Source organism: Wyeomyia smithii, chromosome 3 (genome assembly GCF_029784165.1).
Source record: "Wyeomyia smithii strain HCP4-BCI-WySm-NY-G18 chromosome 3, ASM2978416v1, whole genome shotgun sequence".
NCBI classification, from domain to species: Eukaryota; Metazoa; Arthropoda; class Insecta; order Diptera; family Culicidae; genus Wyeomyia; species Wyeomyia smithii.
The window spans coordinates 233,652,765-233,675,480 of NC_073696.1; the positions used below are offsets into that span (position 1 = coordinate 233,652,765).

Consider the following 22,716-nt stretch of genomic DNA (forward strand, 5'->3'; position numbering starts at 1 on the left):
CATAAGATTACACAGTGCAACAAAAATTGACTTTTTTTCTGCCTTGGCTTCTATATATAATTTTTTGTGTATTTTTATGCAAAACCAAATTTCCCCGAGGTTGAACATATTTTAACTTAAGGGGCAACAATGGCGCCATTTTGAATTTTTGAGAAACCGGTAATTTTTGTGTTTTTTTCGACGCCATTTTGTTTTGAGGCCAAATATCAAAATTCTAAGAGTTTGTCCACATATTAGCATCTTTTTACCCATCACACCAAGAGAACCAAGAGAATCTGCAAAAAAAAAATAATATTGGCTTATTAGAAAAATTCTTCAGATATCCTGGTTTTTAGAGTCGTAACAACCATAACAATATCGCACACTAGCCTGGAGGGCTAATAGCGGCCTCGATCAGCTAGATTAGTTGAGAGAATTCTTTATCGACATCGTGTTTGCCACATTTCGAATGTTGTAAGATAAGTACAACGATACATCGTACCCCAATGCTGAGTCGAGAAAATTTCCAGCTCGAAAAGATCGTCAAACTGATCGGGAATCGAATTATTTTGGAAAGATTCTTCAAACATGTTGAGAACATTTCAAGAATTAGGATTTCACTAGTTTTCACTAGTTCGCAGTATTTTTAAGTTTCTATCGAGAGGCAAGACAGCTTTTATCTGGGTTACTCTTATGCTTGGAAGTAACTCTAATTTACTTAATATTACTCCGAAATATCAAGATGATTCACATCTTCGATTAACTTGAGAACAAGGAAAATATAAAAGCGGTGTGAGCGATATTCAGCTGGATATTCAGAGACACGAAGTTACTCAGATTTGCTCTTTGTTTTTCCCGTTTTCTCAGAAAAACTCAAATTTACTCACCTTCATCTAAGTTACTCTTATGCTTGGAAGTTACTCTAATTTGCTCAATATTACTCCGAAATTCATTTAGATGATTCACATCTTTGATATACCTTGAGAGCAAGAAATATATATGAATGGTGGGACCGAGCAACATTCATGTGTATATTTGCGGTGGGAAAAAGGAATGGATATTCAAAGGAGAAAGGATGGATATTCAGAGACACGAGTGTTGCTAAGATTTGCGCTTTTTTTCAGATTTTCTCAGAAAAACTCGGAAAACCTCAAATTTACTCACTGTCTTACCCCTCGGTTTCTAAAGAAAAATTTTGAAATCATTTTTCATAAACTTTGTTTTAACTTTTTCAGGCAATTTAAACTAATCTGACAGATAAATTTGGATTAAGTTTCATCATAAGTCTCTTGTCTCTTGTCTTTTAATTGAAGGCGTCCTACAACCATTAGGTTGTTTGGGCATTTGGACATTTTTTCTCGTTAGAATTTCCTTCTTTATTAATTTGAACCAAATTAGGGATCATTTTGATTTTTGGTTTCAACTGATTTGTAAAAGTAGCCATAAAGCCAAGCCATAAATCCCCAAAGTTGTTTGTTGAGAAAGCGAAGCCACACCCTGCAGTGAGTCGCGATGGAAAAAATCCCATCTAGCGATTCTGAATACAGGGCTTACTGTTTCAGGGAGCACAAAAGCATTAGTCGCCACGATGAGATCATAATGCTATGAGGATTCTATGATATTGGATAACTTGATGGTATCTATCGCATACAATCACCTGCAATGTTTTCTTTTTCATACGTACTTTTGCAAAAATAAAGCGTTTGAGAAAACACGTGTAAGCAAGCGGCCTTCCGAGGTGCATTCACGAAATCGGGAACATTCGAGTCGGTGTTTGTCGAAGCTGCCGAAGGGTTATTTTATTTGGAACACTGTGGGTTTTCGTTTTGTATAAGCACAGAAGGGTAATGAAAATACCCGCCGTGGTATAGCTTAAAACACACACACACACACAGTGGTTTGTTGGGCTTACCCGAAAAAAATAACATCAAAAAAACCTCAAAAGTTGCTGTAATTGTACATAATTTTACCATAATTTAACTATGTTTTTCATTATAAATACATCATTTTTACATTAAATATCATTGTCCAGAACAATAAATTGTTTTTACCATTTTTACCATGAAAAAGGGGGGTTGTTATGTATCTTAACAGTATTTTTCCAGGCACTTTTCCCATACATTTAGAAGTCACTGACGATGTTTTTCATGGTAAAATTATTGTCAGTGATAGATTCAACAACAAAAAACGTTGTTAAAACATGGTAATAACAAAAAACGTGTGCAAGCTTACAGTAAAAACACCATGTTTTTTATGGTTACAATAAAAAACATTGTGCATTTACTGTTCTCACCGCAAAATACATCGGAAATTTTTTTTTCGGGTAGACATGCCTGCATGTCTGGGGCAACCGATCGAACAACGTTTGTTTTTCACGCTTCTCGATCCGGATTGTATCCAAGTTGCGATTGTTCGTACATACCATCGGCTGCCAAAAGTTGAAAAAAAAAACTGACATCAGCTGATCGCAACGGTTTTGTGGATTGCTTTATGAGCGTAGAAATTATTTCCAGTGTACTAAAGTTATTTCCCTTTGAAATTTTTTTTTTTTGCAGCGGATTAGAGCAAATTTTCGACATCAAACGTCGAACCCGCTAGTATTCATGTTTTGTTTTTATTCGCATCCTTCGCACGATTGTTGTCAGGTTGTGCTGTCGTTATGCTACTTTCGTGTGCATACATTCTGTTATCAAAAATATTTCAAACTACAGTTTTCTGCTAGCAAAATGACCACGACAGCTTCCAGTTGCGACCCAACGGAAATTGTCTGCTCAGAACGCATCAAATTTCGTCGATTGCGGTCGCAGAACATCGTGCATCGACTGCGCTATCGAGAGATGGGCTTAAGCGTAAAGTCCCCGCAGCATTCGGTTCGAGAGTTTTATCAGAATGTCTATCCCAATCTCACTGTAGTAAACGTCGAAAAACCACCGTGTTATCTTCGAAAGTTCAGTCCAGATGGACGCCTTCTGATTGCCTTCTCATCGGATCAAGCTTCGCTGGAAATATATCAGTATATGGGTTGCTCGGCGGCAGCTAGCCTGTTTCAAGAAAGTGAAGATACGGAGTTAATAATGAACGATGGCACTGGGGGGAGAAGTTACGATATAAGGAGTCAGATTTTTGATAGACTATTTAAGGTAGGTGAACGATTTCGTCTTTATTGGTTCCGTTGTTACTATTTGGTTTAACGTGGTTCCAGCTAAGACATATTGTTAATATGGAAAACAATGAAAAGCAGCTGAACCGCGAATGTAGCTTGTTCACCAATGACGGGCGGTATGTGATTATCGGAGCTGCGGTGTTTATTCCGGAGGAAAACAGGCCACATTTCTACGAGTTATACACAAATAATGAGGCAATAAAGCCAACGGCCAGCTGTCCACTAGAGGATTTCACCTTGTATATAATAGACCTTCACAATGGCCGCATTTCAGACTCGAAAGATTTCAAAGTGGACAAAATAATTCTATCGCATAACCAGGGTGTTTATCTGTATAACGATACACTGGCGATCCTCTCAATTCAACACCAAACTGTGTACATTTACTCGATAGCCGAAGGGACCTTTATCATGGAACGAACCATTGGGAGGTTTTGCTGCCCTGATGAAAGTTATCTGTATTGCATTGGAACGACTGGTGGTCGATCAGGAAGCAACACAAATCTGCGAGCTTTTCGAGAGCCAACAATAAACAGTTTGAAACATCGAATGTTGGTTTTTTTGTTTCACCAGGCTAAGGTTAAAGTAGACACGGAGGAAGATAAACTGGCGTTGAGGAAATTTTATCGGCGTTTTGACGAATACAGAAACCTTCGTATGTGGAAGATGCAACTGCTGGATGATGACCATTTATTGATTAAATACGCTAGTGAAGACGTGGTAACACTGAAAACAATAGAACCCAATAATCATAGTTCCATGTTTGTGATATATCATATTTGGAAGAATCGAATCATAGGAATATATGGCAATCAATCGCAGGACTTGTTATATTTATATGAAAACTTTTGCGACAGCTTCCGGAATGCCAATCTTGCCCACCAGACGCAGTTCACCTGTTCGCCGAGTAACAACATATATAGTAATCTGATTCATCAGCGCTTCAAGCAAACAATGATCGGTGCTCGCGGGGGAGGCGTGCAAGAAGCGACCAAACGTATCTTAGCACAGTTGCCAATCAGTGCCCAAAGTTACAGCAGCTCACCCTACCTGGATTTAAGTTTGTTCAGTTACGACGACAAATGGGTTTCAGCAATGGAACGGCCCAAAGCGTGTGCAGAGTTTCCGATCAGATTCTTCGCCCGCGATTCAGGCCTTTTGAAGTTCCGGATCTACGCCGGGGTACAGAATCAACAGGCTAGTTCCAGCTCGCGAAGATTGGTAGCGTTTACTTTTCACCCGACGGAGCCGTTTGCGATAAGTGTTCAGCGAATAAACACCGATTATATTGCTAACTTTCACATAAGACATGCGGGCGCACGGCTGCAGAGGTGATGGTTTAGTTTTTTAATTTTAAATTTAATGTGACTTCAACAGTATTGGACGCAGAAAAGCATTCAATAGGACGTTTTATTGTGAAAATAAAAAAAGAGAATAAAATCGATGCACAAGATTTTAATGGAGAAAAATAAAATTGTTTCGAGAACGCTTTTTCATATTCCGTTTATGAATAATATCTTTGAAAGAAAATACTTAAAATATCTTCGATCTCTGGCTTTACGTCAGCTACGATCGACCAATGGCTTCTGGTCAAAATTAGTTTATTTCTCGCCAAACATGTGAAAAGGGCTCATGTGCCTTATGTAAACAAGCCAAATTTTCTCGTTTTTTGATCAATACAAGCGGAATCTGCTCTTACCAATAAGATTTATTGATAAAAGAATTCACTCTTTATCAAAAAATCTTATTTGTACGAGTAAAATAAGCTTGTATTCATTGAAAAACGTGAAATTGTGGCTTGTTTACATATGGCACATGGGCCCTTTTCACATGTTTAGCGAGTTTGTTTTTGAGCTTGTGACTGCACATTTCGTAATTGCTCGACCGTGAAGGATTTGAGCTAATAAAGTGGCACAAAGAACCACCAAAGATGGCTAATTTGGGATTAATTCGCCATCTCCAATATACCAAGGGTCGAAGTAGGGAGGGGGAGCCTGAGAATAAACCCATGTATAAAAGTCTATCTGTCACCGCAATTTTTAGGGTAACTTCCAACTTTTACAATCATTAAAACAAACTTTTCAAACAACCTATCCCTTAAGGTGAAACGGGATTGTGGCCTTTTCCTATACAATTTTGAGGTTAGAGTTCTTTTTACTTCTGTATTTTGATCGTAAAAAATTCGGCTTCCACTAAATAAACAGCACTCAAATTGCTACTTCAGACATGCAACAGTTGTGAAAACAATTGATCAAAGTTTCATGTACGTAGTCTTCATAAATCAAGAAAAAATTAGATTGCAAAATTCGAGTTGATCGCGACCACGTCCCGATTCACCTTAATAACAGCCGGAAACAAGAATTGGCCTGCTAGGACTAGAAATTTTTCAGTGGCATAAAAAAGAGGATGAGGTCAGCGCGTGGCCTACGTACTATAGAATTTTTATCCGTTCTATATTTTATTGAAAGCACTCCAATTAGTAATCAAACTTTGAAATCAGCTGTGCTTCTGTGGCGACCGCGCGAGCTTTCACGGAGTTTACTTTAATTGTGAAACAAAGTATTCCTGCTCGAAAATCTATTTTTTCTAATGTTGCTAAGTTGGTCATAGGAATTTAATTGATAAAAATATGCAGAAGACAGCAATAAATATTCGAACGCGGATGTATTATGATCATTTAACAATTTAGTTAACAGAACCAAGTAACATTAGTATAAATATAACAACATCCACCGTATCTCTTTCCGATGACTTTCATTGTGTTTCTTGAAAGCTGATTCGTATCTTTTTTCTATCGATGGCGAGACGATAATTCGCGTTTCGCAACAATCACCATTTCTTTGCTTAGTTCTGGTAGCATTCCATAAGCAGTGATGAGTGTCACCTTAAGTGGAAAAATATTCTTGTGTTGTAGTAAGCTTTGATTCGGTGTTGAACACTGTTCTGGTTTTCTTAGCAACCATAATGCGAATGGCATTCAATGCCTCTATGCTCTGCAATTCGATAACATTTAGTTCAATATCTATTAAAGACGTACGATCAACATTTTTGTTTCTGTTATAAAAAGAATTACTGCAAAAAAGATCGAATTTCAGTAGTCACGACCCTTTTCAATTTTGTAGAGTAAATTTGATTGTGTAACAACAGCCGTTCTATAGTCACCGATTACGTTGGGCTCTCGTTTCCAGTAGTTGTTGCGAACAATTTCCTGGACGGCATCGTCTAAATCATAGATTGACAAATGAGCACAATGCAAATTTTATCAGAGCGAAGCGTATACTTACTTGGATATTGTACATACAATTCGTCGTACGTGATGCGATAATAACTATCCCGGTACACATTACCTGCCGTACCTGCAAGCGATTTCAGCCGCTTTTGAAGTCTTGTTTGATGAGCCACGCCTTCTATGTGATAGTTAAGATAGGCCACGTTCAATCCTTGATAGTCGCAAGTTTTGCAGCTCACGCGCGATGGCAATCGAGTACCGTCGACTCGAATTGCGTAGATAACAGAGCCATTATACAGGTGTCGATCGGCAAACAACGATACGGCATTATCAGTACGGATTTTCATGAACGCGTATAACTCTGGAATACTATTACGATTCTCCAAAGTATACAGCTGAAGATTCGTGACAACACCAAATTCGCTGAAATAGGTTGTTGTCTCATGAATTACGGGTGGACTTGTGCGGAAACCAACTAATAAGATATTCAACGTGCGATAGTAATCGTCATAGATAGCAGTCGGTTCCACCGGTTGATGAAATTGTTGCGGTTGAAGGTTGAATTTGCGACGTTTTTGGACTGTTTGGGCTTGGAAATCCTCATCTGATTCGTATCGGCGTTTATTGGTTTCACGTGGCGCCATCGAGTTTCCAAGGCATTTGCGTCTAGTCAAAAGTGCAGTTGTGCGCCCTTTTTCATCCTCAATTTTAATTATCTTGGTGTCACGTAATGTTTGGCGACCTTGCCTTTTAACGGTAATTTTGAGCGGCGTTTTTTCGTTGATATTTAATGGTTTCTGTGCGCGATTGGCTTGATAACGGTTTAACATATTCTTACTTTTAGGAGCAGTTACAACTTTCACCATAACAGGTTTTTGGTCGTTCTGACAAAGACTGGAGTCATCAATACTAATCGGTTCTTGTTTAACCCTAGTGTAATGTTTAAACTGTTTGCCTTGGCACTCTAGATCTGATGTTGAGGAAACGCTAGGCCCAAGTTTCGCTTTAATTCCGAATGGTCCCGGATTCACTGCGGTTGAAGTAGTAGCATATTGCGGTGAACACAACGGAGGCGGTGGTTTCTGTGTCACAATCGATTGTGAATCATGGACTGAAATAACTTCTATTGTTTTTTCATTGAAAATTACATCGGACGTAGATGACACATTTTCAATTAGGGATGCAATTGCAGCGGGAGCTCTCGCCGACTTCGGAGTACTTTGAGCTCCACACTGCAGTACGTTAGCCATATCAAAATTATTCATCGTTCGATGCAGAAACGTTGAATCATTTTTCTGAGTTTTTTCAAAGTCCATGGTAGGGACCGTTCCTGGACCTCGGTCGTCGGCATCGGCCAAAGCCATGAAAGCATTCACGTCATTTACATCATTGTAGTAATAAGCGATAAACCTAGTGTTATTCATATCGAGGCCGGCTGGGAATCGGAAAAACCCATTTTGGTATCGTACGTAACAATTTTCAACCTGAGTGTCGCTGACAACTTTTTTGTATTTGATACCAAAACATGTCGTGTAATATCCTCGGAGATTTTCCAAGCTTAATGTTTTGTCCGGCTCCAGCGTAATCCAATGTCCCACACTGGAAAACTCAGCTTCGGCCACGTAGGCATAAAAATATTCGACATCCCGGTGTTGTAAAAGTAACTTTTGTTGTGCCATAATGCTACTGGCTTGCTGTGATGGCAGCTGACCGAAGATGCCATCCGATTGTGTGCTTGTAGGATGCGGCATCGTTCTCAATATCTGCTACGATATAGAAGTGCCAGAATCTAATAATGAATAATAAAAGGAAAACTTGCCAAATTGGATAATGTGCTGAACCCTTGTATCTGAGATCTTCTAGTCAGTACAATAACTGTAAAAATTGACTACAAAGGATAACAGATACTCCGTCGTTCTCTCGGATCTGTACCGTGGCGGAAAAAGGCTGAAAGTGGCAGAGATGCCAGAGCAAAAGGTTTAGAAAAATTTGAAGATTTTTCCAAGGGACTTCCGATGAGTGATTCACTTTTAGGTAATCAGTGATTACATCCATGCTGTGTACACGGTAAAGAATTTGCAAGTTGATATAGAGTGATTTGCGGCTGAAATTTCGCTACTTATCGAACATTTCAATGTGAAATGCCGATCTCTTGAATCGAATAAACACAAAGCATAACAAAATCAATGGCAAATATATTTAGTAATATGGTGCACTTTAGACTTGAAATGCCAATTATTTTGATGATGATTCACTATCACATGGAAATTAAGTTGATTCAAATAACCTCCCAGATGGTCTCGAGGTACGATGCTAGCCTAACAAGCCAGTTGTCGTAGATACGACTATACGAGTTTCGGCTCGGGAGAGACTGTTAGTGTCAGTAGGATCGAAGCGCTAGCCCCACAATTGTCCTATACACTAAACAGTCGGCTGCGAAGTCTGTGTATAAAACAGAAGGTCAAGTTCCGAATCGGAATGTAGCACCAAGGCTTTTTTTGGGTGGTTTTGCCCGAATCAACATGAGATGAGGGTAAACTGCACATTTTTCTAGTGCCAGTGACGTTGGCAGCTCGTCAACCATCACCAAATATTAAAAGTGAGAAACTAATTTTTCAGTTCATTAGGGCAGATAATGTGTGCAGCAGGGGAAGCGAAAAATAAGCGAACTGAAAATATGATACGGATTGGGAAACATACCGCATCTAGACGGGAGCTAATTTTTCAGTAGCTGAAAACTGTTGCAGTTATTTTGACAATAGTTAATGTATCCCATTTTCAATTTTCATATCATGCATGGAAAGATCTATGGGTAAAACTATGATGTATCCAGCTTTCCCCCACGAGTGGTACGTCTGTTTGTCTGTGGTATAACGGTATACTAGAAAGCAGAATCGGCAATAATGAAAACAAATTCTGAGAAAGAGTTTGTTTGTGAACAACCACTGCCACACAAATTTTCGTATCGTTAAATATATCATTAAATACATCTAGTATTTAAATTGTAAGTGTGGCAATGCTACATACCTTGCTATACATATATGGACCTCTCAAAAGCACCTAACAAGTTATACGGTAAAAATTGAGACATTTTTCTTGTTAGTGAGGAAGGATACATAAATAAACAAGGAAAAGTTCCTTCTTGTTGCAAAGTGATGCTTTGACTCCAACCCTCCGAAGCGAAAAATCGTTTCCTCACCCCGCGCCTACTTTTTGGACAAACCGTACACCATATGTTTTACTCATCATGGGTAAAACGTCCATTTCAAATCTTCGCCATGGTTTCGATAATTCTGAATTCGAAGGGTAATGAAAACATTTTTACACTTTAATCACATTTCAAGAGAGATGTGATCTAGTGCTTTCTTTACACACTAGTCAAAAGCTTAATGGCTAGTGAAATGTTACATTTCGGGTTGCTTATATGTAATATAATCTGACACTAGATTTGACATATTTTCTTTTAAATTTCACTTGGTGTACGCCGTGTACGCAGATTACGCTTCATACGCTGTATACTGCAAGGTGGTGAGATTACAGTATCAATAACCTGCCAGCACTGTCACCAGACGAATTTGACATCACAAACGTCATCCCCAACTTTCAGTCAGCTCGCGTTTTCGGTTTTTCACCATACTGAAGCGAGACGCGTCCAATCACTGATGCGTGCGTTCGAGTGAAAAAAGCAAAGCAGTTCCGCATCGTATGGTGAAACTTGTGAAGTGACTTTTCTATAGTTGAGTTTCATCATCTCATCCGTTCTCACCGCACAGTTGCAGGAGAGTGGACGGTAGTCGATGTGTTGAAAAGTATGGCTACTAACAATTATTTCGGATTTCCGCACGGTGCAACGCAATACGGGTAAGTGAATTTACGTTCAAAGTATGTCCAAAGTGCACGGGACACCCAAAGCGGTGGAATTCCGTTCGGGGGTGTATTTTCCGACTGGGAAAATGCTCCGGTAAAATCTGCATAGTGGAAAATTTTACCCTTCCGCGAACATTCGGTAGCGGCTGCAGCAGAAGGCTGCGTCGTGGTGACATTGAAGTGAGTTTGAGATAGTGAGATAAACTAGAGAGGCATTTCACGGGAGTGAGTCTGTGCGGTAGTTATTTAACAATGATTATTTTGGAAAAACCGTATGGAAAACTTTAGTTAACTTCGATAGATTCCACAAATGGTATGATCATTTTTTTCGTTTACCACAATGTTATTGTGTAGTATTTCCCACATTTAGAAAACGAAATGTAAGTTTTTCCCTCGTATATTATATACCTTACTTTTAAGCAACTGTTCAAAATCATGCAAATAGAGTGAAAATAGCTATCAAAAAAGTTACTTTCGCAAGGAACAATGGAGAGATTTAACTTAGTTTCGGGTACCTACGATGACATACCTCTCTTAGATAATTTCTATTTTTAAGTTGAACAGGACTGAATAAAAAAAAGCATTGAATTACGTTCTGCAAAGAAAAACTTACTCTCTTCCAGTCTACTAAGAAGTTTATTTTTTGCTAGTAAGTATTGGAGGTTAGCAAATTATCAGTTTTACAAACAAAAATCTCGCCAAACATGTGAAAAGGGCCCATGTGCCATTTGTAAACAAGCCGAATTTTCTCATTTTGTGATTAATACAAGCGTAATCTATCCCTACAAATGAGATTTGTTGATCAAAGAAGTTTTTTTAATCAACAAATCTTATTTGTATGGGCAGATTAAGCTTGTATTCGTCAAAAAACGTGAAATTGTGGCTTGTTTACATATGGCACATGGGCCCTTTTCAAATGTTTGGCGAGAAATTGAACGAAAAGTCTGCAAAAAGAAAACTTTAAAAAAAATTGCCATATTAAACACCGTTTGAGAAATGAGTTGATGAGAAAGTCAAGAGAGCATTCGCTTGGAGACCGGCGACCTCTTTCGCTCTCTGTTCATTCGTAATGGCTGCCTGAGACACGGCGTTTTTCACATATCCTGAAGACGGTCTGCTCCAGAAGGTGAAAAATCGATCGATCTCTTTTTGCGGCTCCGCAACTTGCCTGGTTGGATGCGTTTTTGTTTGATCCTGCCTCGGCGAAACCGGAGGAGCTGCCGTTGTTTTAAATTAGTGTCTAAAACCGGTGAAAATCGCTGTTATATTAATGTTTGTTGTGTTCTGTTCCTCCCCGGTATCGACGACGACGATTGTGTCCTGCAGTACCACGGCCACCGGAACAGCTTACCCGACAACGCAAACCGGTTATGCAGTAGCGACAGCGGCCGCACCGTCAGCAGCAGCATCTTACGGAACAGCAGCGGCCGCGACAGCGCGCCCCGCCGGATACGACCAGGCCTACCAAACAGCGGCTACTCCCGGAACTTACGCGAGTAAGTATTCTACTTTGTAGCGGTGCATTCCGTTCTTTCACCTCTGCCTAACGACGTGCCATTGTATCGAGGTCAATACACTTTTTTGACAGGGTTATAATATCTACCGAAATCTCGACAATGGAGCGTAGCTAGTTTGATTAGAAAATTCGTCTATACCTAGATATTTCGATTTAGTTATTAAAAAGCTAAGATTTATAATTTAAGCAGTTTTTTTTAAAGATTATAGTACATCAAATTGTCTAGATTTGGCACACAGCAAAATTTACGAGTTCGTTTAATATAGAAAGGTGCATAATAACAATTGTAATATACTAGCTATAATATTTTGAACTATTTCATTTCGATTAAAGTTTCTATATTTGTATCATATTTTTATGTTTTTGTCCATGTTTCACTGTATTCTTGGGATTTCAGCGACTGCAACAGCGGCAACTTACGACTACGGCTACGGCCGTACCACACAGACCTACGACACTAGTAAGACATACTACCAGCAAGCGGGAGCTGCGGCCGGTTACACTGCGGCCCCGACCGGATACGACACCACCGGAGCCGGTACCGCCAAGGTAATCAACTTCCAGCCAGCTACCCAGGCCACGTACACAGCTCAACCGACAAGAGCCACAATTCAGACGGCCAAGCCTGCTACCCAGTACGGTGGACAAGCGCAGGCCTACGTACCGCAAACCAGCGGCTACTCTCAAACCGTGACCACCGTAAACAGTGCACCTAAAGCGGCTGCAGCGGCACAACCCGTTGCTCAGAACACCAACACCTACTCGGGCTACGAATCGGCTCTATACAGCGCTGCCACCATGTATGTCGCTCAGCAGCAAAATAACAAAACCAACAACGCTGTTGGAGGTCAACAGGGTCAGGGCGGCGGTTGGCAAGGGTACATTTCATTAAATAACACTCAGCGGCAAAACGTAACTAATGCTCTTGTATTTTTTCAGTTACAAAAAGGTTCCTATGGGAATGCACCCATTCAACAGACCTCGTGCGAAGGCTCCACCGAAGCCACAGCCCATTCACTATTGTGACGTATGCAAAATTAGCTGTGCAGGGCCACAGACCTATCGTGAACATCTTGAGGGTCAAAAGCACAAGAAGCGTGAACTGCTCCTGAAGCAAGCTACGGAGCCAGGAACTGCGACTCCAGTTAGACCACCGAACAGCTTGCATTGTGAGCTATGTGATGTAACGTGCACAGGAAATGATGCATACGCGGCTCATGTACGCGGTGCCAAACATCAAAAAGTGGTTAAATTGCATACTAAGCTCGGAAAACCGATCCCAGCGTGTGACCCTGCACCAAATACCGACGAGAAGAAGGATGGTGAATCTGATGAACACGACGAATCGGTTAAACCCGTGGGCAGTGAATACATTGAGGAGATCATGGACGATGAGGGCAAACTTGTTAGTTTCAACTGTAAGCTGTGTGAGTGCAAGTTCAACGATCCGAACGCAAAAGAAATGCACATGAAGGGTCGTCGTCATCGTTTGCAGTATAAGAAAAAGGTTCAACCAGATCTGTTCGTAGATGTTAAGCCTACTCTTAAGCAGAAGAAAATGGCCGAAGCTCGAGCTCACCGTCAGGCTTTGCAAGAAGAATACTGGAATCGTCGTCGAATGGCTGAAGCCGAGCTAGACGATGGCGAACACGGAATGCGTCAGTTCGGGCGACATCCGTTCTTCGGCATGCTACCCGGACGTCGTCCGGAATCTTCGGACGATCGTCATGTTGTTGCTCGTCATGCCGAAATTTATCCCAAGGAGGAAGAACTTCAAACCATTCAACGCATTGTTTCACACACGGAGCGTGCGCTGAAGCTTGTGTCGGATGCTATGACCGGTGGAGGCAAGGAGGAAAAGAAGGAATCCGAGCCGGAAAAGAAGGATGGCAAGGAGGAACAGAACAAGCCGGATGCAAACCAGATGATATCCTTCCACAAAGAAACGGAAGGCGGCAGCGTCCGTTTGCTGAAGGGTGTTATGCGCGTTGGATTACTTGCAAAAGGTTAGGGTCCTGGTTTTTTGGATTGATAAGTTGTTGAACTATGTTTATAATTATGTGTTTTGAAGGGCTGCTCTTACACGGTGACAATACCGTTCATTTGGTCGTACTATGCGCGGAGAAACCGACGACTTCACTCTTGAAGCGCGTAGTTACTGAGTTACCGATTCAACTGAAGAAAGTTACCGAGGAGCACAAGTACACAGTCACAATGGCTCCGGTTGAGGGTGCCGTCATGGTAACGGATGCAACAATAACGGTAAAAATCTCGCTCACTTCGCCACTGCTGCGTGAAGGTAAGTTCCGGTGGTTCCGTCTTCCGAAAAGAAAGCTATGTTTTACTTTCTGCCCATTTGCTCCTCCTCTCTATATATATATATATATCTGTAATTGTTAATCTGTACTATCGGCCAGAAGACAAATCACGATTTCGAGCTACCAGTTTCAATGATATATTGCCACTCTGTGCAGTTCAAAGAAGAAAAAAAAACACAAAACAAAAGTCATGCGATCTTCGGTTAGTTTTATTCGGGTTTAATTCCATTTTCAGACAGGGCACTAAAACGATTTCATTGATGGTCAGGAATCTTGTGAAATTGGTGTTTCGAAATCATACAAATTACGATTTGCTGAGATGAAAGAAATATGAGAATACGTCACAGTTTCTTGATGTTTTTTTCAATGCGCTGTGTGTGTGTGCTTGAGGTGGTTGCGCAAACGGAGTCTATATTGTTGGGGAAACTTTTAAGAGCAAAAGTTTCACTTTCTGACGGATTGATGAATTACAAATTACAATTAAGATATGATATCTTGCGAACTCGAGGGCTAGCTAATGAAAAGACGTATTAATATTAATAACGTGGAAATGTGTCGTACCTCTTCTAACAGCGAGAGTATTTCATTCGTTGGGAAGATTCACAACCTATTCCATATACTGTATGAGTAAAATAGAGTTTGCTTCTACTATAGGGTTTATACTATAGGGTTTGTATTGCCGTTGAGAGCAAAAGTGGTACATGTGCCATTGCGTAAATTTTTCAGGAGACGCGATAAACGAAAACTCTTGAATAGTAAATTATTTTCAACGATTTTTTTAACATTACTGCACTAAATCATTGCTGAAAAGGGTTCAAAAGACGGCACCTACATGAAAGCATAACGAGTTCTGGTTGAGAAACTTACGCAAACACAAACTTCTGATTTTCAATGCCAAATCCAGCTTAGATCAAACGATGCATTTCTAAAGTTCTGTGTTCCCAAAATAAACAAAATAGACTCCATTTGCGCCGTCTGAAGTGTACAGAATGATAGAATGCCACTGAACCCCGGTTCTGAATAGTGAACACGTGGGTGTGTGATAACGTAAATGGTAAATTTAACAGGCGATTTGCACGGAAGAAACGACCGTCCAAACAGCGAACAAAACAGTTTAATCGATATCTTGCCATGCAGAACACCGACACTGTTAATCTCACGTTGCATAGAACTGCGGATAGACGTCGCCTATATATTTTTTATCTTGTACAAACGCAGTTTCTCGGCGGCGTGGCAGGATTCGTACGTTGGTTAAGCTATTTTTCGCGATGTATTGTTGAATCGTTGGAGAACAAAATATCTGACGGAAGAAACCGGATCTTCATTTTGATGAAAGCAAGATAAAACGGATCGGAGCGCAGCAATCTACCATATCCGACAACTTTATCTTGCTTCCTGCGCCCTCCAAGCATCATTAGTAGTTTTTAACGAAGGATACTTTGTTCTACTCAAACTATTACCAAGAAGGAAACCATTATAGATAAGGCGTATAGCATACAACCGAGGCAAATTACGAAGTGCAACCACGACCATACACCGAGAGCAGTGCACAGAGGAAAAACAAGCAATCTGGATGTCATCGGCTGCTTCGAATATTTCACACACAACTTACACGTTGGTCAAGGATTCTTTCTACACACTATTGCATATTTCCTCTGCTAAAGAAGCAATTAGTTCCTAGATGACATCCACGTTGGTGTTTCGAAAATGATGCATTGACGATGGGCTCTATAGATTTGATACCTTTCAAATATCAAACAAGAAACCAAGAGAACGTGCTGTGCTTAATGGATTAGCTAGGTGTACATAAATCTAGCCCCTACAAAACTGATATAACTTAACAAACGTGATTGCACAACAACCCTCAACTACCGAAAAACCCACACCCAAATAGAACAAAACAAAAACAGGATTTTTGACCATCTAAACGTGTGTAAACATTGTTTTTCTCACAACCAATGAACTGATTAATGGTAGTTGTCGCCTGGTTGCGAGGAACTGCAAAGCCAAGTCTAATTTTTACCGTCCCTGCCAACAGATGACTATCATTGATCCTGAAGCACAGTAAACATGAATAAAAAAAACTTCTCGAGTGATTTGTCTTTTGTGCTCCCAGTAGCAAAAGAGCAATGGTCAAACACCCTGTCAATTTGAACTGATTCACTTCTTTTTTTATTTGTTATCTTTTCTGGAACCAAAAAAAAACGAAACAAATTTCAACTCTCAAAACACTCGCCGGAACAACCCTTTTCAAACTTTTCCAACCAACAAACGAAACGTACAAATACTCCAATCAATCCGGAACGATAATAGAAGCTAACAGTACCGCTACGGCCCCCGAGCAGGTCGCCCCGAGCTCGGAAGATTTACTGCCACGGGAGCCTTGTCTCCAGGCGCTCGCTGCACTGAGACACGCGAAGTGGTTCCAGGTTTGTGTGTTCACAACTACTACTTCCTATATACCTACCTACCAACTATATTCCTTTCAGTTTTAATCGTAATACAGTTTTTCTTTTCTTCGTCTGATTTCATTCTTTGTACAATTAAAAGTATTCTGGTATAACAATACCAAAAAAAAACAAGAAAACGTAGCTTAGATTTGAATTAGGTTTATTTTTTCTTCATTGTAGGAACGAGGGTACTCCCCAAGCAAAAAGTGAAAAAGTTTTTGTTAGTTTATTGGAGGCAAATAACCATTTACCAACAGATCTTTAATGACGGTCCTGTATTTTTGGCTTTGGGACAACAATATTTGACCGTCCGTATACCGAACAAAAGTAGGACATTTTATTTTTTTCCCAAATGTAAAGTTTGCTGACAATCGAAGAATCCATCAATTTTTGTGGGTTTTCTTTTGCACCCGAAAAATAATTACAATTTCGGTAATTTTTTTTAACTTATGTTAATTCAAAAATTGTTCCGTGATGAACGGTATTTCATATATTCGGAAGACATCTATTCAGAGTATGCGTTCCCGTCATTGAAATTGTCAATATTGATCAAAATTCAGAAGTTTGTTTGAGAAGTTTGGCCCGTATTCTTCGACTGATGAAAATAGTGAACCTTTGATCCATTTTTTACCCTAGATCTAAAAGTAGGTTTCGTTATTTTCAGAGCTAGAGTTTCCTGGACGCATACAATTTACCTCTTTTGATCTCATATTTTCGCGTTTACAATAGCAATCACATTCAACAACACGTTTGCCCCACAAAATCTTCCCTGGATTTTTTTTTAAATTATATCTATCGTCACATTTTATGCCGTTTAGGCCATCAGTTATAAACAATTATAGAACACAATATTTTCTAATAACAGGAACTTTTTTTTTATTTTTTTAATCGGGATAAGAAACCAAGCTTTCCGAAGAAATGTTCCCATTTTAAGATACCGTCACACAAAAAGTGTATCCGATGGAGCCAAAGTTCAAATTTAAGAGTTTATTACATATCTCCTTAAACATTCATTAGTTTTTTATGCTGATAGTCATCAGTTTTTCGAAATGATTATTGTTGGGTATTCAATCAATCCACCCCATCAATATTTGCCAAAGGAGTTAAATTACCCAAACCCACAGTACCCATATAATAGTTAACACATTTTATTCATATCGATAGTTGTGTTATATTTTCTAGAATGTTTTCACTAGAGATCAATTCGTCGTCTTTCGGTAGGTAGTTTTAGAAAAACACTACAACTCTCATCCAAGCAAAAGCTGTGTGCGTCAATTAGGGCAAAATTTTCTTTTTTGGTTTTCAAATAATCCTATTTATAATAGTTGCGTAAATTTATATCTCCTAGCTAAGACCAAAGCACCGGTGTGTAAAACAAACACAACAAGAAATGACAAAAGTAACCCAATCGTGTGTATGTGAGTGAAGCATAAAAAAGATCCCAAGCAAAGCCATTTGTTTTGGTTTGAAATTTGGTAGTGAGGACAATACCAAAGTAGATTTAGTATGATTAGCTTTTGTTGATAAAAGTTGACTACAGAGTTTGGCTAATAAATTGTTGCTATTTCGTTTGTATCATCAAGGCTAGAGCAACTGGACTGCAATCTTGTGTGATGATTATGAGAATCATGCGTGACCTTTGCCAGAGAATTCCGATCTGGGGACACATTTCTCAATGGGTAGGACCAATACATGACGTGTGAGACATAATTATAGCTAATGATATGTTTCTTGTACACAGGCTATGGAACTGCTGATCGAGAAGATTATCTCCTCGGCCGGCTGTCCGCTAACTCCTGGAGAATGCATGCGTCGCGTCATGGAAGCGATCGCTTCGTCCGTACTGGTCAATGGTCCCGGTATCCTGGATCCATGTGAAAAGGAACACGAAGATGCTTTGGCAGGATTGAGCAAACAACAGCGCGAGGATATTACCGTATCCGCTCAGATGTTCCTTCGGTTTATTGCTTTTCGGCAGATCCATAAGGTGCTCGGAATGGAGCCTCTTCCACCGCCAAAGTTCGTCGGAAATCGCAATTGGCGTTTCAACCGCAAGCGCAGGCGCTCCGGAACCGAGGGAGCTGACAGTGAAGGTAACCGCAATTTTAACTCTAGTAACGAACACAAGCAGCTGATCTAATTCACCTTATGTCATTCCAGCCGATGGGAAAATGGTCAAAAAGGAGGAAAACAAGGGCGATGGAGGCACCAATAACGCCGTCATAGACATGGAAACCGAAAGCGGAAAGTAGATGTTTAGATTTCTCGTTGATAAGGTAGGTACTTGCTCTGCTAAAATTTTAACATACACGTAACATAAAATGAGAAAAGAAGTTTAAAAAATTATAGATTATGGATTCAAAACAATTACAATTAATCCATCACGATAATATGTATTAAATTACACGAGGAAATCAGATTTGAAACATTATAACACGGTGTCTTTAAGCGATATTAATCAATATGTTGACCTCTTAATTGAAATGCAATATTCGAGCGATAGGAGAAATAACAACCACAAAATTATATCTTCACCTCTCTACCGACAGTCATCCGTAACCGCGTATAGCAATGAAAATGGGCTAAATCATTGAATGTCAATTTATAATTCTCCGGCGTTTTTTCTCTACCTAATTGCAACATCTCCTTTAGTCCGGAACCTTTAGAAATGAAAACTAAGACTAACTTTAGACTATCAAAATTTTTGATCAGCGAAAACACAGCAACTGTATGAATGTATTTTATTCTAACTTAAAATTCATCTAACCGAAATTAACAACTAAAATTTGAAATCAAGCAAGAAAATCCTCTTATAAACGGTATATGAACAAAAAAATACTTACGTAAACACATACTAAGGTGTTTACTGTCAAGCGTATGAAGGGCAACATGTGTATCGAAAACTATCCTACAGTAGGTACGTATGGAAAGAACTAGCGAGCGTCTACTAACACAGTTTTCCAAACTGAGAAGATGTATTAGAAGAGAGTATCAAGTACAGATAGAATTATCCAATCCACACACACACACACTTGTACTACATGCAAATTTTACAAAATCTGTGGTTGAGCTGAAAAGGCCAATCCAACATAGAAACGTTAGGTATTCCAACAATTGAAATGAAAGCATAAACATTTTACAACCATCAAATTGTTGATAGGTAAAACGTCGTTCGACGAATCCATGCACTAGTGAGTATGAAATAAACAAATTTGAAGTATTTTCTTCGGACAAACGATGGCGTTAATTGGTAACCACGGATCCGAAACAAAGGCCCTGCGCTTTATCGTTTGTGATAACTCACATAACCCTCTTTATAACTACAAAGACCGCGTCAAAAAACAAATAACTCACTCAAAGTTCACTTATGTTTATCCGCTGTTTCGTCGTTAGAGGAATTCTCTAACGACGAAACAGCGCTGTTAACATTAAAGCATCAATGCTAGTGCGAAAAAATGAACTTTTTTGGTACGAAACTTTATATCTTCTAGTGCAATTCCACAGGACAATCAATTCAATCGAACATTTTTGATTTGTCTGATATTTTGCATAGATAGAAGTTATTTAAAAAGGCTATGTTGGAAAGGTATTTATGATTACAAATATTTTTATAGCGAAAACGGTTTGATTTGGATTTGAAAATATTTGTAATCATCAATACCTTTCCGAAAAAGCATTCTTAATTTAAAGCAAAGCCTTTGTGTTACATTCCGATTCGGAACTGTTTACTTCGCAGCCACCTGTTTAGTGTACAGGACAATTGCGGGGCTAGCGCTACGATCTTACTGATCCTAATAGTCCTCTCGAGCCGAGACTAGAACCTACGACGACTGGCTTGTTGGGCCAGCATCGTACCTCGGGACCAGCTGGGAGCATTTTTGAAAAGCGCGGAAGGAAAACCGTGCAACGTTTGCGGTAAAAAAATGGACAAAAAATGCCGATTTATCATGGGTTTACCTTCCCACGCATTAACGAAACTACCCATGCAGCATCAATCATAGTAATCCATGAGTTAGCAGAAAAAAAATTGACAGCTTTATCAGTCGAACTCTAGAACAGTGAAGCTACTCCTTTTAGAAATGTGCGGGTTCATAGAACGGTACCCCGTCGCGTCGAGAACGGACATCTTGCGGCAGTTCGTGGACACCACCGGATACGCTTGTTCCGGCATCTATAACATCTTGGCACTATTGGAAAACAAACAGAGCATTGAAAAAAAGCCCGGTTTCGGATGGCCGACGACCCAGAGCGACAAAAAGCTCCAAAGGATGCTAAAGAGGAAAACCGAGGAAAAAGTGGCTACATCGCTGCGTGTGCTTGACCAGGAGGTCGGTGCAACCGGCCAAACAGTGAAAAAGTACCTGGCGAACATGAACATACATGTCAGAAACCGGCAGTTCCGTCCACTGGTCTTGGATCTGCAAACAATGACTCTGCCGTAGGTCTGAGTAAGATAGTCAAGTCGATTTTCCCGGCAAATCGCGACGTGGAGGTGGTGATGGACGACGAGACCTGTTTTACCCTGGATGGCAACGACTGACAGTGCTCTTCATATCCGGGTAGGGCATCTACTGTTTGGTTTCATATCCAATCGAATACTTTTTTCACTGAGATCCCAAAGATGTGTTCATCTACGTTAAGGGGTATCCACAGAGGAGCTGGTAGCCGCAAGGTTACAGAGGTTTTGATAAGCAGATGGGTCGTGGGTTTGAATCTTGTTATAGGAGAAGGCCGTTTTTTATTATTTATAGACTTAAGCTTTGGTTCATTCTTAAGCCTGTAGTACACTCTTTGTCTAATGGTCAAATATTTGACCTTCTGACATAATGGTCAAATTTATTTGACATTATGGTTGTTTGCCCGTGTTTACCCATGTTAAAATTGGAGAGTGACGCACAATTATCTTTGACCAAATTTTTATCTGTCAAAAAGTGCCAAATATTCGACGCTTGGTCAAAGAGTGTTTTACAGGCTTTAGGCTTCTCATCACCACCACCACCACCACCACCTCACTTGGAACGAATCTGTATGCTTTCTCACGATGGGGTAGAGATCATTTAGATGCTTCCTAGACAAAGTTGGTCGCGCATCGATAGAACCGTAATACACATACCCATCGCTCGGTTTTACGTAATGCCGTAAAGGCCGGCGCCGTTATTAATCATTGAAAAAGTATTGAATCACTAAAACTTGTACAATGAGAATGGTCGGTCACTCCCTCCCAGCCCCATTCAGTTGATTGACTGTTCAATTTTACTGATCTACAAAAATACCACCGCCCGGACTGTAGTCCCGCATCCTGTTCCAACGGCTGAGACCGTTGTAGGAAACCTATGTTGGCGAATACCAATGTGGTTTTTGAGAGGAACGCCCACCCACGGACTGAATGAATGCTCACCTTGCGACAAATCCTCGATAAATTTCGAGAATTCAACATGCAGACTCCTCATCTGCTCATTTGAAGAAGTCGACGAATTTTTCTACTGAGGGTTTCCGAAATAAAATGACTTGAAATTATGTGGGGCCCTGAAAAGATTCAAAATGGCAAATGGGGTCGATTTATAGCCTCTGAATATCATCCCGGTTACGGAAATACCTATATTAAGTAACATTTGATCATTTTTGGCTAATTTCCAGAAACTGGAAGTTTCTACTTTGGATTTCAAAATGGCATCTGGGGTCGCTTCAAGGGCTCTGGACATTAAAAGAGGATAATTGAAGAGCTCTCGGTGAAAGGCTGATCGGCGAGCTCTTGGTGCCCTAAGCAGTCAAAGTCAAAGTAGAATAATTGGTCTTTTTTTTTCATTTCGAAAGTTCTCTGCATTTTCTGAGTTGCAAAAAAGTGCTTTAAGCTGTTCATTCCTAACATCAAGTTTTTATTTTTCATTCAGGTTCCCTACTGTCCTGTACAACAGGTGGGTCTTAAAGTTTTACACAGTTTCCTAATTTTTATGTATCAGCTGAAAGAGTGTCATTTTCTGGGCAAAACGTGATTTAAAAAAATATGTTTATCGTTGTCCTTCAATTTTTTAATGAATAATAAAAAAACAGCTCGAAATGCCCTCAATGACATTTCGCTTATATACACGCTCGTAAATGATAACTCTAAAATGAGTAACATTTGACGCAGTTTCGTAAAAAGTGGAACAACTCTTAAATTGAGTAACTCCACAAATACTCAAAACTGAGTAACA

The 22,716-nt window shown here is 39.9% G+C and overlaps 3 protein-coding genes across 6 annotated transcripts; 2 read left to right on the forward strand and 1 right to left on the reverse strand.

Annotated features, from left to right (window-relative positions):
* Positions 1-2,614: 2,614 nt before the first annotated feature.
* On the forward strand, positions 2,615-4,603 carry LOC129733150 (DET1 homolog). Its single transcript, XM_055694766.1, has 2 exons — positions 2,615-3,119; positions 3,182-4,603. Exons 1-2 carry the CDS (start codon positions 2,706-2,708, stop codon positions 4,475-4,477), a joined length of 1,710 nt encoding a protein of 569 aa, XP_055550741.1. The 5' UTR covers positions 2,615-2,705; the 3' UTR covers positions 4,478-4,603.
* Positions 4,604-5,787: 1,184 nt separating this feature from the next.
* Positions 5,788-8,356, reverse strand: LOC129733148 (uncharacterized). Of its 2 annotated transcripts, none has more exons than XM_055694764.1 (3): positions 8,304-8,356; positions 6,427-8,160; positions 5,788-6,364 (listed from the first exon to the last, which is right to left on the reverse strand). In XM_055694764.1, the coding sequence occupies exons 2-3, from the start codon at positions 8,120-8,122 to the stop codon at positions 6,234-6,236; spliced, it is 1,827 nt and encodes a 608-aa protein (XP_055550739.1). In that variant the 5' UTR covers positions 8,123-8,160; positions 8,304-8,356; the 3' UTR covers positions 5,788-6,233. The 2 variants fall into 2 exon arrangements, with proteins under 2 accessions (XP_055550739.1, XP_055550738.1); XM_055694763.1 differs by having other exon boundaries at positions 6,427-8,134; positions 8,191-8,325.
* Positions 8,357-10,009: 1,653 nt separating this feature from the next.
* On the forward strand, positions 10,010-19,757 carry LOC129733145 (zinc finger RNA-binding protein). 3 transcript variants are annotated; one of them, XM_055694757.1, is made up of 9 exons: positions 10,010-10,232; positions 11,565-11,734; positions 12,152-12,632; positions 12,694-13,760; positions 13,826-14,053; positions 16,386-16,501; positions 18,106-18,201; positions 18,264-18,615; positions 18,683-19,757. In XM_055694757.1, exons 1-9 carry the CDS (start codon positions 10,183-10,185, stop codon positions 18,772-18,774), a joined length of 2,652 nt encoding a protein of 883 aa, XP_055550732.1. In that variant the 5' UTR covers positions 10,010-10,182; the 3' UTR covers positions 18,775-19,757. The 3 variants fall into 3 exon arrangements, with proteins under 3 accessions (XP_055550732.1, XP_055550731.1, XP_055550730.1); XM_055694756.1 differs by lacking the exon at positions 10,010-10,232 and having other exon boundaries at positions 11,371-11,734; positions 18,683-18,798; positions 18,872-19,757; XM_055694755.1 differs by lacking the exon at positions 10,010-10,232 and having other exon boundaries at positions 11,372-11,734.
* The last annotated feature ends 2,959 nt before the right edge of the window (positions 19,758-22,716 follow it).

Excerpts from the sequence above, each read along its gene's own strand:
- LOC129733150 (XM_055694766.1), top strand. The coding sequence starts at position 2,706 with ATGACCACGACAGCTTCCAGTTGCGACCCAACGGAAATTGTCTGCTCA. Across the intron at positions 3,120-3,181 it reads TTTTTGATAGACTATTTAAG|CTAAGACATATTGTTAATAT; the intron begins GTAGGTGAACGA and ends ACGTGGTTCCAG.
- LOC129733148 (XM_055694764.1), bottom strand. The coding sequence starts at position 8,122 with ATGCCGCATCCTACAAGCACACAATCGGATGGCATCTTCGGTCAGCTG. Across the intron at positions 6,365-6,426 it reads ATTGTATGTACAATATCCAA|ACGATGCCGTCCAGGAAATT; the intron begins GTAAGTATACGC and ends TCTATGATTTAG.
- LOC129733145 (XM_055694756.1), top strand. The coding sequence starts at position 11,509 with ATGTTTGTTGTGTTCTGTTCCTCCCCGGTATCGACGACGACGATTGTG. Across the intron at positions 13,761-13,825 it reads CGTTGGATTACTTGCAAAAG|GGCTGCTCTTACACGGTGAC; the intron begins GTTAGGGTCCTG and ends TGTGTTTTGAAG. Across the intron at positions 18,202-18,263 it reads GGGGACACATTTCTCAATGG|GCTATGGAACTGCTGATCGA; the intron begins GTAGGACCAATA and ends TCTTGTACACAG.